Raw genomic sequence first — 15630 nt, forward strand, 5'->3', positions numbered from 1 at the left:
AACTGCTGGGGCCACCATTGTTTTACTATTTGTCTGGTATTATGCAAATGTCCTTCAAGTCAAGGCTTGCGATTTTAAGTTTCTGTTCATGTGGCGAAATAATGTGGGCCTCACTCTTGGCAGGTGGGGGGGTGGTGGGGTGTTTGCCTGACAATAGCTGACATGCAATCACTGGAATCTTTCCATGCATGTCTGTGCAAGATATCGTGGAAGCTACCATGATGCTTATTATTCTATGATGCCTTCATTCTGCGCCAGTCACATTTCCCACAGGTTTTCACAGAGTGAATAGATGGCTCTTTGGAAACAAGGTCTACCCAAGGACGACCTGGCTGATAAAACCAGTGAGTAAACCTACCTGTGAAGCAGATAAAAGATACAACCAGAGTCACATGAGCACGAAGACACTCAGAGCGAAAGCTATTGGGTTGCTAAAAATTCAATTCAGGTGCTTGGATAGATCTTCAGTATGTACCAGCAAGTGTCTCCAGAATGGTAATGGTCTGCTGTGCCTTGCAGGATGAGGAGAAACCTGGTGTGTCCAGGCGCCTGCAGCCACTCACCCAGCTGCCAGAGAAGCTCGCGACGGACGCAATCAGGTACAATTCAGATAACTTGAGTGTGTGAAGCCTCATGACACAACAATGTTTAACCCATTGCCCCCCACCACCAGCCCCCGCATCCACCACCTCCCCCTCACTCCACAATACAAATGATTCCCAGAGTCAAAAAACCCACCATCTCATTCACACCCATTCCAATCTGGGTGTCATTCTCCTCAAGACTACTGTCCATTTAGAAGGCAGGATGATTGGAGATGACTGGACAATGGAGCCTTGAAATAAAGTGCTGCATTTATTAACATTTTGCAATACATTATCACACTGACATTTTCATAAGATACCAAATAAATCCAAGTGAAAAAAGTATTTTCCTTCCTTTCCCTATTATTTCTATGAGCTGCAACCCCTGCGGTTTCAGCAGAGCTAGAGGCAGGCTGCTCGTTCCCCTGCTCCAAAAGCTGAGATGCCCATGGCAGAGATCCACTGCTTTCGAGGCCAATGACAGCTGCACCAAAGATGCCCCTACCTGTTCCTGTGCAGGGGCAGACACAATCAATAGGGCAGGAGACAGCATGACTGAGGCTGGGGGTATTAGGGATGAGAATTGGGAGTAGAGTCCCCATTTCCATGTGCCCTTTCTTCATCTTCCCCCTCATGGTTCACCCACACTTTCCTGCTAGCTGGGAGCAGGAGATCACTTTGCTGCAGGTCAGGGAGGTGCTGAGTGGCCAAGGTGAGACTCTTCTCCATCCTGTGTAAAGTGGCAGACTGAGTGTGCAGGTCATTGGTCACGGCAAGCCTGCACTTGGTTGCCTGCTACATGTGATCCTCCACACAGATGACCACTTGCACCCCTGTGCTCGCTGATCTACATTGGCTCCCAGTGAAGTAATCTCTTGATTTTAAAATTCTCAACCTTGTTTTCAAATCCCTTCATGGCCTCAACCCTCCCTATCTCTATAATCTCCTCCACCTGATAACCCTCTGAGATATCTCCACTCCTCTAATTCTGGCCTCTTGAGCATCCCTGATGTAATCTCTGCAGGTACTTGAATGAGCAAGGCATAGAGGGATATAGAATTAATGCAGCCAGGTGTGATTAGTAGAGATAGGCATTATGGGTGGCATGGACGCGGTGGGCCAAAGGGCCCGTTTCTATGCTGTACGACTCTATGACTCTATGACCATTGGTGGCCGTGCTTTCAGTTGCCAAGGCCCTAAGTTCTGGAATACCCTCCCTACACCTCTCCAACCTCTCTTTCATCCTTTAAGACATTCCATCAAACCTACCTCTTTGACTGAAGCTTTTGGTCTTCTCCCCTCTTTTGGGCCTCCTTATCTCGAGAGACAATGGATACGCGCCTGGAGGTGGTCAGTGGTTTGTGAAGCAGCGCCTGGAGTGGCTATAAAGGCCAATTCTAGAGTGACAGGCTCTTCCACAGGTGCTGCAGAGAAATTTGTTTGTCGGGGCTGTTGCACAGTTGGCTCTCCCCTTGCGTCTCTGTCTTTTTTCTTACCAACTACTAAGTCTCTTCGACTCACCACATTTTAGCCCTGTTTTTATGGCTGCCTGCCAGCTCTGACGAACGCTGGCAACTGACTCCCACGACTTGTGATCAATGTCACAGGATTTCATGTCGCGTTTGCAGACGTCTTTATAGCGGAGACATGGACGGCCGGTGGGTCTGATACCAGTGGCGAGCTCGCTGTACAATGTATCTTTGGGGATCCTGCCATCTTCCATGCGGCTCACATGGCCAAGCCATCTCAAGCGCCGCTGACTCAGTAGTGTTTATAAGCTGGGGATGTTGGCCGCCTCGAGGACTTCTGTGTTGGAGATACGGTCCTGCCACCTGATGCCAAGTATTCTCCGGAGGCAGCGAAGATGGAATGAATTGAGACGTCGCTCTTGGCTGGCATACGTTGTCCAGGCCTCGCTGCCATAGAGCAAGGTACTGAGGACACAGGCCTGATACACTCGGACTTTTGTGTTCCGTGTCAGTGCGCCATTTTCCCACACTCTCTTGGCCAGTCTGGACATAGCAGTGGAAGCCTTACCCATGCGCTTGTTGATTTCTGCATCTAGAGACAGGTTACTGGTGATAGTTGAGCCTAGGTAGGTGAACTCTTGAACCATTTCCAGAGCGTGGTCGCCAATATTGATGGATGGAGCATTTCTGACGTCCTGCCCCATGATATTCTTTTTCTTGAGGCTGATGGCTAGGCCAAATTCATTGCAGGCAGCCACAAACCTGTCGATGAGACTCTGCAGGCACTCTTCAGTGTGAGATGTTAAAGCAGCATCGTCAGCAAAGAGGAGTTCCCTGATAAGGACTTTCCATACTTTGGACTTCGCTCTTAGACGGGCAAGGTTGAACAACCTGCCCCCTGATTTTGTGTGGAGGAAAATTCCTTCTTCAGAGGACTTGAACGCATGTGAAAGCAGCAGGGAGAAGAAAATCCCAAAAAGTGTAGGTGCGAGAACACAGCCCTGTTTCACACCACTCAGGATAGGAAAGGGCTCTGATGAGGAGCCACCATGTTGAATTGTGCCTTTCATATTGTCATGGAATGAGGTGATGATACGTAGTAGCTTTGGCGAGCATCCAATCTTTTCTAGTAGTCTGAAGAGACCACGTCTACTGACGAGGTCAAAGGCTTTGTTGAGATCAATGAAAGCAATGTAGAGGGGTATCTGTTATTCACGGCATTTCTCCCGTATCTGACGAAGGGAGAACAGCATGTCAACGGTCGATCTCTCTGCACGAAAGCCACACTGTGCCTCAGGGTAGACGCGCTCGGCCAGCTTCTGGAGCCTGTTCAGAGCGACTCGAGCAAAGACTTTCCCCACTATGCTGAGTAGGGAGATTCCACGGTAGTTGTTGCAGTCACCGCGGTCACCTTTGTTTTTATAGAGGGTGATGATATTGGCATCGCGCATGTCCTGAGGTACTGCTCCCTCGTCCCAGCACAGGCATAGCAGTTCATGCAGTGCTGAGAGTATAGCAGGCTCCCTGGTGTGCAGCAAGGTTAGACTCAGACCAAAGAAGTTGCATCATTCCAAGCAGAAGGGCCACCCGCGCATCAACACGAGCAGAATTTCTCATCCACAGCTGTTACAAAAATTTCTAAATTCACTTGTAACAGCCCTTCAAAACACTCCCACAGGGGATGCTGAGACCAAGTGAGCCCACATCAGAGATGCCATCTATGAGTCAGCTTTGACCACCTACGGCAAAAGTGCGAAGAGAAATGCAGACTGGTTTCAATCTCATAATGAAGAGCTGGAACCTGTCATAGCCGCTAAGCGCATTGCACTGTTGAACTACAAGAAAGCCCCCAGCGATTTAACATCCGCAGCACTTAAAGCAGCCAGAAGCACTGCACAAAGAACAGCTAGGCGCTGCGCAGACGACTACTGGCAACACCTATGCAGTCATATTCAGCTGGCCTCAGACACCGGAAACATCAGAGGAATGTATGATGGCATGAAGAGAGCTCTTGGGCCAACCATCAAGAAGATCGCCCACCTCAAATCTAAATCAGGGGACATAATCACTGACCAACACAAACAAATGGACCGCTGGGTTGAGCACTACCTAGAACTGTACTCCAGGGAGAATGCTGTCACTGAGACTGCCCTCAATGCAGCCCAGCCTCTTCCAGTCATGGATGAGCTGGACATACAGCCAACCAAATCGGAACTCAGTGATGCCATTGATTCTCTAGCCAGCGGAAAAGCCCCTGGGAAGGACAACATTACCCCTGAAATAATCAAGAGTGCCAAGCCTGCTTCTCCCCTAATATCTCCTTATTAGGCTTGCTGTCATATTTTGTTTTATAATGCTTTTGTGAAGCACCTTGGGATGTTTTATTAGCTTAAAGGTGCTATATAAATGTAATTTGTTGTTGTTATTGCACACTACATTTCGGCTACAGTCGTTCACTAGCTCCACAGCTACACTGGGGAGAGAAGTTATTTTCTAAAGTGGGGGAAACAGACTCATCTCCTCATTGTTAAGCAGCTGACTGGGATATAAGCTGCTCTGCTGTGATTGTTTTAAATTTACACAACAGTGAGGAGCATGGGGAGATGAAGTGGAAAGATCAGCATCCCTCAGGTTTGTAAATCCTTCACATTTACCTCAAATTGGAGATGGGCTTGAAGAGGAGAGAATTGCAGGGATACAGGGAAAGAGCAAGTTAGTGGGACTAATTGGATGGTTCGGTCAAAGAGCTGGCACAGACACGATGGGCCAACTGCCGTCCAGTTACATTATCTGACTCCATGAGATAGTTCCAAATTAACAACCATAATCTCAGCCCCTTCATAACTGACCTGTGAGTGTCACATGCCCATTGTGATAATCACAATGATCAGAAATGAGCATCTGTAAAAAACACTTTAATTTATCATGCTAGTTACAGTGTGAAAATAAACATGTGAAAATTGCCTACTTTTACTACAATCAGTAATGTAAAGATTGTCTGATTTTATTACAATAGTTCATTAGAAAGATCCGTCTTGGTCTGCCCACTTGTCAGTGTGAAACAGGATCTTTGCCAAAACAAACTCAGCCGCTGTCGAGCAGCTCAAACCAGCTCAGAATCTAAACATTCAACTCTCCATGAGCTTTATTTAACCCTTTTCAAATGGTCCTGTTATGAACCCTTCACACTTCAGTGTATTGCAGTGATGGTTTCTCAGGTGAATTGTTAACCCATTGACACCACAGCGATGACACTGCCAGCTGTAATCCAGGTCACCTCCTCTCAACTCTCTTGACTCCAGATTAACATAGGGATCATCTGTATTCTCAGCCAGTTTGCTGAGTCCTGCAACACTGATATCATACAAGGACACCATGACCCAGAACGATTTTTTTATAATTGTTCGTGGGATGTGGGCATCTCTGGCGAGGCCAGCATTTATTGTCCATCCCTAATTGTCCTTGAGAAGGTGGTGGTGAGATTGAACTGCTGCAATCCTTGGGCCGCAGATACACTAACAGTGCTGGTTTCATTCCTTTTCTTAGACTTTGTAGCAGTTTGATACAACTGAGTAACTTTCTAGGCTATTTCAGAGGGCATTTAAGAGTCAACCACATTGCTGCGGGTCTGAAGTCACACGTAGGCCAGACCAGGTAAGGACGACAGATGTCCTTCCCTCAAAAACATAGTGATCCAGATGGGTTTTTCCAACAATTTACAATGGTTTCATGGTCAGACTAGACTAGCTTTTAATTCCACATTTATAAATTCAATACAAATTCCACCAGCTGCCATGGTAGGATTCAAACCCCTGTCCCCCAAGCATTAGTCTGGGGCTCTGAATTACTAGTCTAGTGACATTGCCACCATGCCACCACCTCCCATAGCAAAGACCTGTTTGAAAGGCAGAAGGCAATGTTATAACACCTGACAGACAATTTTTTTTTTTATTCATTCGTGGGATGTGGGCGTCGCTGGCCAGGCCAGCATTTATTGCCCATCCCGAACTGCCCTTGAGAAGGTGGTGGTGAGCTGCTTTCCTGAACCGCTGCAGTCCATGTGGGGTAGGTACACCCACAGTGCTGTTAGGAAGGGAGTTCCAGGATTTTGACCTCGCGACAGTGAAGGAACGGCGATATCGTTCCAAGTCAGGATGGTGTGTGACTTGGAGGGGAACTTGCAGGTGGCAGCGTTCCCATGTATGTGCTGCCCTTGTCCTTCTAGTTGGTAGAGGTTGCGGGTTTGGAAGGTGCTGTCTAAGGACCCTTGGTGCATTGCTGCAGTGCATCTTGTAGATGGTACACACTGCTGTCACTGTGCGTCGGTGGTGGAGGGAGTGAATGTTTGTAGATGGGGTGCCAATCAAGCGGGCTGCTTTGTCCTGGATGGTGTCGAGCTTCTTGAGTGTTGTTGGGGCTGCACACATCCAGGCAAGTGGAGAGTATTCCATCACACACTTGACTTGTGCCTTGCAGATGGTGGACAGGCTTTAGGGAATCAGGAGGTGACTTACACGCCTCAGGATTCCTAGCCTCTGACCTGCTCTTGTAGCCACGGTATTTATACGGCTACTCCAGTGCAGTTTCTCGTCAATGGTAGCCTCTAGGATGTTGATAGTGGGGGAATTCAGCGATGGTAATGCCGTTGAATGTCAAGGGGAGATGGTTAGATTCTCTCTTGTTGGAGATGGTCATTGCCTGGCACTTGTGTGGCGCGAATGTTACTTGCCACTTGTCAGCCCAAGACTGGATATTGTCCAGGTCTTGCTGCATTTCTACACGGACTGCTTCAGTATCTGAGGAGTTACGAATGGTGCTGAACATTGTGCAATCATCAGCGAACATCCCCGCTTCTGACCTTGTGATTTAAGGAAGGTCATTGATGAAGCCGCTGAAGATGGTTGGGCCTAGGACACTACCCTGAGGAACTCCTGCAGTGATGTCCTGGAGCTCAGATGATTGACCTCCAACAACCGCAGCCATCTTCCTTTGCGCCAGGTGTGACTCCAGCCAGCGGAGGGTTTTCCCCCTGATTCCCATTGACTCCAGTTTTGCTAGGGCTCCTTGATGTCATACTCGATCAAATGCTGCCTTGATGTCAAGGGCAGTCACTCTCACCTCACCTCTTGAGTTCAGCTCTTTTGTCCATGTTTGAACCAAGGCTGTAATGAGGTCAGGAGCTGAGTGGGCCTGGCGAAACCCAAACTGAACGTCACTGAGCAGGTTGTTGCTAAGCAAGTGCCGCTTGATGGCACTGTTAATGACACCTTCCATCGCTTTACTGATGATTGAGAGTAGGCTAATGGGGCGGTAGTTGGCCGGGTTGGATTTGTCCTGCTTTTAGTGTACAGGACATACCTGGGCAATTTTCCACATTGCAGGGTAGATGCCAGTGTTGTAGCTGTACTGGAACAGCTTGGCTAGGGGCGCGGCAAGTTCTGGAGCACAGGTCTTCAGTACTATTGCTGGAATATTATCAGGGCCCATAGCTTTTGCAGTATCCAGTGCCTTCAGTCGTTTCTTGATATCACGTGGAGTGAATCGAATTGGCTGAAGTCTGGCATCTGTGATACTGGGGATTTCAGGAGGAGGCCGAGATGGATCATCAACTCGGCACTTCTGGCTGAAGATTGTTGCAAATGCTTCAGCCTTATCTTTCGCACTGATGTGCTGGGCGCCCCCATCATTGAGGATGGGGATATTTGGGGAGCCACCTCCTCCAGTTAGTTGTTTAATTGTCCACCACCATTCTCGCCTGGATGGGGCAGGACTGCAGAGCTTAGATCTGATCCGTTGGTTATGGGATCGGTGAGCTCTGTCTATCGCATTGCTGCTTACGCAGTTTGGCATACAAGTAGTCCTGGGTTGTAGCTTCACCAGGTACATCTGCAGCAGGCAGATTGGTGAGGACGATGTCGAGTATGTTCTTCCCTCGTGTTGGTTCCCCCACCACCTGCCGCAGACCCAGTCCAGCAGCCATGTCCTTTAGGACTCGGCCAGCTCGGTCAGTAGTGGTGCTACCGAGCCACTCTTGGTGATAGACATTGAAGTCCCCCACCCAGAGTTCATTTTGTGCCCTTGCCACCCTTAGTGCTTCCTTCAAGTGGTGTTCAACATGGAGGACTACTGAGTCATCAGCTGAGGGAGGGCGGTAGGTGGTAATCAGTAGGAGGTTACCTTGCCCATGTTTGACCTGATGCCATGAGACTTCATGGGGTCCTGAGTTGATGTTGAGGACTCCCAGGGCAACTCCCACCCTACTGTATACCTCTGTGCCACCACCTCAGCTGGGTCTGTCCTGCCGGTGGGACAGGACATACCTGGGGATGGTGATGGCAGTGTCTGGGACATTGGCTGTAAGGTATGATTCCGTGAGTATGACTATGTCAGGCTGTTGCTTGACTAGTCTGTGGGACAGCTCTCCCAACTTTGGCACAAGCCCCCAGATATCATTGAGGAGGACTTTGCAGGGTCGACAGGGCTGGGTTTGCCGTTGTCGTTTCTGGTGCCGAGGTCGATGCCGTGTGGTCCGTCCGGTTTCATTCCTTTTTATAGACTTTGTAGCGTTTAGGTACAACTGAGTGACTTGCTAGGCCTCCCAGACTTTCAGATCGTAAACAAGGAGTCAATGGATCTGAAAATGTCAATGCGAGTTGCAATTGCTAACATCTGGAAACAAAGCCCAGGTGATTCTGCTGTCACCAGACTTGTGGGCTCTGCAGATTGAAAAAGCAAATGACTACTGACTTTTACTTCTGGATAAATTCTACAGATTTTGAGAAATCTGCAGGCTGTAAGGAAAAGCAGAAGACAAAGACAGATGGCAAAGATGGCAGCCTCGGAAGAGGGGAGGAGAGAGAGAGAGAGATAGAGAGAGAGAGAGGGAACATCTCCTCTCTGAACACTGACACAACGAAAGGCGGCAAAGACTTGAACAAAATTTGAAAGTCGTGGTTTGCAGAGAAGAAAAGACAAACAGGATCACCAGAAATCACTGTATTCACGGATATCAAGGTTGAACGTGCTCGGAAAAAGTGAGCGGAGAGGACATTGATTTTGTGAAGGACTGGGAGGTCCAATGCAATGCAACTGAGAGGAGTTTGGGACTTTTAGCTGCAAGGATGTCATTTCAAGGGAGGACTGTGTAACATATAAACGTGGTGTGGGGTTTTCAAATGTTTTTAATAAATGAAGGAAAAATGCCTTTCTCTGTAGTTTGGAGTATTAACTACTTACAAAGTGCTGTTTAATTAATGGTGATTTTTCATTTAGTTGTTCTAATGAAAGTCTTAAAATGTGAAATCTTGTCAGGTAATTCATTAAATTGGTCTGAGTAGTTCATATATCGTGTTTTAAAGTTAATGGTCTCACTGAGGTTCTAATAACCCACCATTCACCTAATGGGAGCAGCTACAACACTCAAGAAGCTCAACATCAACCACAACAACAAAAACTTGCATTTATATTATGCCTTTAATGTGAGAAAACATCGTAACACGCTTCACTGGAGTGTTAGGAAACAAAATTTGATGCCAAGACACACAAATGACTCTATGACTCGAAAGAGATATTAGGACGGATGGCCAAAAGCTTGGTTAAAGAGGTAGATTATAAAGAGTGTCTTAAAGGAAAAGAGAGGTACAGAGGCAGCTAAGGCATGGCTGCCAATAATGGAGCGATTAAAATCGACGATGCGCAGGAGGCCAGAACTGGAGGAACACAGATATCTCAAAGCGTTGTAGGTCTGGGGGAGATTACAGAGATACTGAGGGACAAAGTCATCGTGAAATTCAAAAACAAAGATAAGAATTGTAAAATCGAGGCATTTCTGTAATGGGAGAGAATGTAGGTCAGCGAGCACATGGGTGATGGGTGAGTGGTATTTGACGTGAGTTTGAATATGGGCAGCAGAGTTTTGGATGAGGTAGAAAACTGGAGGAGTTCAAACATGGAGTTCAGGGAAAGATGGGTCTGGATTTGTGAAGTGACAACACATTCAAGAGCTTTGGAGAGTAAAGGGAGATTGCAGATGGGGTGCTAGTTTGCAAGGGATTTTCAGAGAGGGCTGATGATCGCATATTTGAAGGGGAGGGGGACAGTACCTGAGGAGAAGGACCTATTAACAATATCAGCTGACATGGGGGTCGTTAAGAGGAGATGGATGGTCAGCTGTTTCATGGGAATAGAATTGAGGGAGGAAGAGGTGGGTCTCATGGACAAGATGAGCTCAGAGATGGCACACGGGGAGATAGGAGAGAAACTAGACAAAGATGAGAGTTCAGGGTTAGGGCAGGGAGAACCTTAGAGGAAGTTTAGCCAGGTGGTCTAGGGGAAGGGAGGGTCAGCTGAACGGATGATATCAATCTTAGTGACAAAGAAATCCATGAGCTCCTCACACTTGTTATTGGAGATGAGGGTGCAGGGGACAGGGGCTTGAAAAATAGTTTGTATAGAAAAGAAGCCGGGGTTATCTTTGCATTTCAGGATGATCCTGAAATAGTGAGCAGTTTTAGCAGAGGAGAACAGGACCTAATAGTGTTTTATGTGCTTCAACCAAATCCAAACATCATGCAGGACAAAGTAGTACTATTGCTTTTATTATTAAAGTAGTATGATTGTTCAGTACCCCTGCTACTGTAATCAATATCCACCCACTCCACCATCAGCACATTGTGATTACAGTGATCTACAGGATGCAGCAACACACTAGGGCCACTTCAACAGTATCTCCATCCCCTGTGGCCTTTACCACTGAAAAGGACACAAACAGCATTGTTGTGGGACATCGCCTCCAAGTTCCTCTCAAGTCTCACAAACCATCCTGATTTTTACATATACCTCCATTTCTTCATAGTCATTGCATCAATACCTTGCAATTCTCTACCTACTCCATTATGGGAGCACCATCACCACATGCTCAAGTAGAAGGCCCACCACCACCTTTCCAGGGCAAGTAGGGATGGGCAATAAATGCAACCATGCTTGCAATGCCCACATTCTGAGAACAGATTAAAAAAATATGTCCCCTTCCATGATCGGGAATCAAATCTGGAATTTCAGTTCCAGCTAATCGCCTTACGCAATTGATTGGCCAGATCTGGTTTGCCTTTAAGCAGTGACTAAAAGTCCAGCATGGACATGATGGACCAAATGGCCTCCTTCGGTGCCATAAGTTTTTCTATATTTCTAATTCTACATCTTCTGTTAAAGAACAAGTGAGAACCGAGGAATGAAAAGTGAGAACTGAGGAATGAAAAGTGAGAACTGAGGAATGAAAAGTGAGAACTGAGGAATGAAAAGTGAGAACTGAGGAATGAAAAGTGAAAACTGAGGAATGAAAAGTGAGAACTGAGGAATGAAAAGTGAGAACTGAGGAATGAAAAGTGAGAACTGAGGAATGAAAAGTGAAAACTGAGGAATGAAAAGTGAGAACTGAGGAATGAAAAGTGAAAACTGAGGAATGAAAAGTGAAAACTGAGGAATGAAAAGTGAGAACTGAGGAATGAAAAGTGAGAACTGAGGAATGAAAAGTGAGAACTGAGGAGTGAAAAGTGAAAACTGAGGAATGAAAAGTGAGAACTGAGGAATGAAAAGTGAAAACTGAGGAATGAAAAGTGAGAACTGAGGAATGAAAAGTGAAAACTGAGGAATGAAAAGTGAAAACTGAGGAATGAAAAGTGAGAACTGAGGAATGAAAAGTGAAAACTGAGGAATGAAAAGTGAGAACTGAGGAATGAAAAGTGAGAACTGAGGAATGAAAAGTGAGAACTGAGGAATGAAAAGTGAAAACTGAGGAATGAAAAGTGAGAACTGAGGAATGAAAAGTGAAAACTGAGGAATGAAAAGTGAGAACTGAGGAATGAAAAGTGAGAACTGAGGAATGAAAAGTGAGAACTGAGGAATGAAAAGTGAAAACTGAGGAATGAAAAGTGAGAACTGAGGAATGAAAAGTGAAAACTGAGGAATGAAAAGTGAAAACTGAGGAATGAAAAGTGAGAACTGAGGAATGAAAAGTGAGAACTGAGGAATGAAAAGTGAGAACTGAGGAGTGAAAAGTGAAAACTGAGGAATGAAAAGTGAGAACTGAGGAATGAAAAGTGAAAACTGAGGAATGAAAAGTGAGAACTGAGGAATGAAAAGTGAAAACTGAGGAATGAAAAGTGAAAACTGAGGAATGAAAAGTGAGAACTGAGGAATGAAAAGTGAAAACTGAGGAATGAAAAGTGAGAACTGAGGAATGAAAAGTGAAAACTGAGGAATGAAAAGTGAGAACTGAGGAATGAAAAGTGAAAACTGAGGAATGAAAAGTGAAAACTGAGGAATGAAAAGTGAGAACTGAGGAATGAAAAGTGAGAACTGAGGAATGAAAGTAATTTTCTATCTAGTGTCAGTCAGTTAGTCAGTGATGTCACCCTCCTCAGCTGTCCTGTTCAGGAACATTAGAGTGTGGAGATTTTCCAGCACTTTATCTACCCACTCTGCGGTTGATAGCTTTCTTTATTTTGAGGTAGTCTTCCACATTATTATCGATGATGCCTCAGTTGGTATCATCTGGAAATTCAACAGCATACCTCAAATATTTGAGTCCAAATTTCTGCTGCTTCGCATCTCTGCCAATCCGATAAATTGCCCTTTACCCCTACCCTCTGTTTCCTATTTTACAACCATCTTTCAATCTATTCTCCTCCTTGTCCCTGCTTCCACACACCATGACCTTTGTCATCATTCATTATCAAAGGCCATTTGAAAAGCCATGTTTCCACATCTATTGTGTTCCCTTTGATGACTCCTTCTGTTACTTTGTCAATTGCTTTTCTCAGCCAATCCCATGAGTTTGTATCAAAAGAAAGATAAAGCCTGAGTTAAAAGCCTGTTGGTGTTATTAGTGGGACAAATGTTTAATACATTCCTCTCTCTGTAATTTTAGCACAGGAGATAATCAATTTAATTGGATCAAGACCTCAATGACAGCAGTGGATAATGGATTGTGATAGGCACAGGTCCAGTGTTATTGGATATTTCAGTGCCAAAGTGTGAAGTTGTGGGAATTATGTGGAAAAGGTTAAGCAAAGCTCATGGGGAGCTGACTGGACAGTTTCTAAGCTGATTTAAAAAGTCCAAGACTGACCTTCATCTGGTGTACTAACAACAGTTAATTTGCATAAGATTATTCTACGTAGCTCACCTCCTTCTGTTATCACATGGTTGTCAGTTTGTTTATTTTTCCACTGTAACTAGCATTTTTTTATTCATTCGCATGATTTGGGCATTGCTGGCATGGCCAGACTTTTCTGTCCATCCCTCGTTGCCTTGAGAATGAGGCGATACAGTTTTTGACACATCTGAGTGTTTTGCTAAGCCATCTCTGAGGTCAATTTAGGGTCAACCATGTTAGTGAGGGGCTAGAGTCACAAATAGGCCAGACTAGGTAAGCACAGGAGGCTTCCTTCCCTAAAAGACTTTATTGAATCAGCTGAGTTTTTATGACAATCCAATAGCTTCACGGTCATTTTTACTGAGACCAGCTTTTTATTTCCACTACTCAACCTCGCCCATCATATATCAATGACATAGCTCCTTGTGGGGGCTAAATGTCTTTTAGCAGGATCATGGAACTTGGTGATCTCCATCTGGAGTCTTCCCCCGTCAGGAGTGATTGCTATCCTCCTGGAGCCACTGCGCAGGAATCCGCATCTCCTTCAGTACAGCTCATCAGGCTGGTGGAGGAGAAGCACTGGTTCCAAGGTGACCAGAGTCAGGGATGTTCTGGATGGTGGAGGAATAGGCTGGATGTTGTGGGAAGAACTGACACAACGTGCATCCTTGATTAGCTTCCAGCTCGGGGCCAAAGCCAGACAGAATCTTAAAAATGTGGTACTGTTCCCTGACTGTACACAAGGTGCTGAGGTAGCTAGGGCAGGTGCAGTGCTCCCGTCAGAGCTGGACTGCATTCAGACAGGATTTCTCATCGGTGCCAGGTCCCAAAACCTTCCTTGGGATCTTCAGCACCACAACCTGAGCCATCTCTCGGAAATTCCCTTTGTGCCATTCAACTCTGCATGGAGGGTATTCCTGTACAGGCTGCCCTTGCGTGCTGTTCTTTTCCTCACCCTCATTGGTCATTCGGACACGCCATAGCGCTCTGTCCTGCTGTGTCGAGGAGGCGGGTGTTCGCAGTGGGAGGCACTCTGTATAGGAGTCCTCCCATTGTCTATTGGTAACTTGGCCTGGAGGGTGTTGCATGCGGCAGTCCTGTGCAATAGATGGTTAAGTTGATTCATGGCCTGTAATTTCTGTTACCAGGAGCAGACTGTGTTTCATATTTATACCAAATGCACAAGGTTACAGCCCATTTGACTATCTGAGGGGGCTGCTCTCAAATTCTGGCTGCACTCCAGTTCCACATTCCTGACCTTTGGCAACCTGGTACACAGAAGAGGCAGATCAGAGGACCTCCTCGTGGGATTGTTCCTGAGCCTGGCCAAGGTTGCCATCAACAGGTCCGGGCAGCAGGCGGTTGGGGAAGGTCATTCGGCCGACCTGCCTGCCTCTCTTCTCCAGTTACCGCCGTGCCTGTGTGTCCCTGGAGAAGGAGCATGCGGTGACTGCTGTTACACTTGAAGGCTCTGTGACTGGGGATGGGGAAACAGGGGGACTGGACTGCATCAACAGCCCAAGAAATGTTATTTTAATTTTAATTTTTAAGTTTCCTTTCAATTTTTGGGTTTTTGTTACTGACACTTAACGGTGCCCCTACATTAGGGGTACTTAGTTCTTCCCTTTTGGGCTAACCGGAAGCTTATTAAGTTTTTAAAAAGAGGTATAAAAATGACATTATTAACCGGCAGTCATTCTCTGAATCATTTATCAGTAAAGTAACAAACTTGTGATTCTACCCAGTCTGTTCAGCAACATGTGAAACTCATAGGATGGACTGGACAATACGTCAGGGAGATTTTTCAAAATACTTAAATGAAGGTACTGTGCAGAATGGATGGAGGGGCTGCTCCTGATGTGCTGATTGGAAAGTTATTCCAATATTTCAATAACATTTCTCACTGTCTTCAGGGTTATTGGGCCATAGGAAAATGTATAATAATCCAAAGATACCACCCTGCTGTCTTCAGAAAAGTTGACATGAGAAGCATATAACTGATGGTGGGACAAAATCGAATGAATATCCTACCATCTATGGGGAAGCTGTAGTTTAGCTCCCTGTGCACCTTACTGGCATCAAGGGAAGATGGTAGCATAGGGGTACCGTCACTGAACTAGTAATCTAGAGGCTTAGGGTAATACCCTGGGGATACGGGTTCAAATTCCATCACAGCTGCTGGTGGAATTTAAATTCAATTAATTAATAAATGCAGTTAATTAATTAAAAATTTGGAATTAAAAGCTAGTCTCAGAAAAAGTGCTATGAAACTATCAATGAATGTCATGAAAAAACCATCTGGTTCAGTAATGCCCTTTAGGGAAGGAAATCTGCGCTCCTTACCTGATCTGGTCTATGTGTGACTCCAGACCCACAGCAATTTGGTTGATGCTTAACTGCCTTCTGAAATGACCTAGCAAGC

At 45.9% G+C, this 15630-nt stretch overlaps 1 protein-coding gene across 1 annotated transcript in view; it reads left to right on the forward strand.

The window, feature by feature from the left end:
• Positions 1 to 520: 520 nt before the first annotated feature.
• Positions 521 to 15630, forward strand: part of LOC137384947 (C-type lectin BjL-like) — a 33008-nt gene continuing 17898 nt past the window's right edge. The window contains exon 1 of the mRNA XM_068059658.1: positions 521 to 599. Coding sequence (XP_067915759.1) covers positions 521 to 599 — 79 coding nt within the window. The remainder of the gene's footprint in view (positions 600 to 15630) is intronic.

This window comes from Heterodontus francisci, chromosome 27, assembly GCF_036365525.1.
Source record: "Heterodontus francisci isolate sHetFra1 chromosome 27, sHetFra1.hap1, whole genome shotgun sequence".
Lineage (NCBI taxonomy): Eukaryota > Metazoa > Chordata > Chondrichthyes > Heterodontiformes > Heterodontidae > Heterodontus > Heterodontus francisci.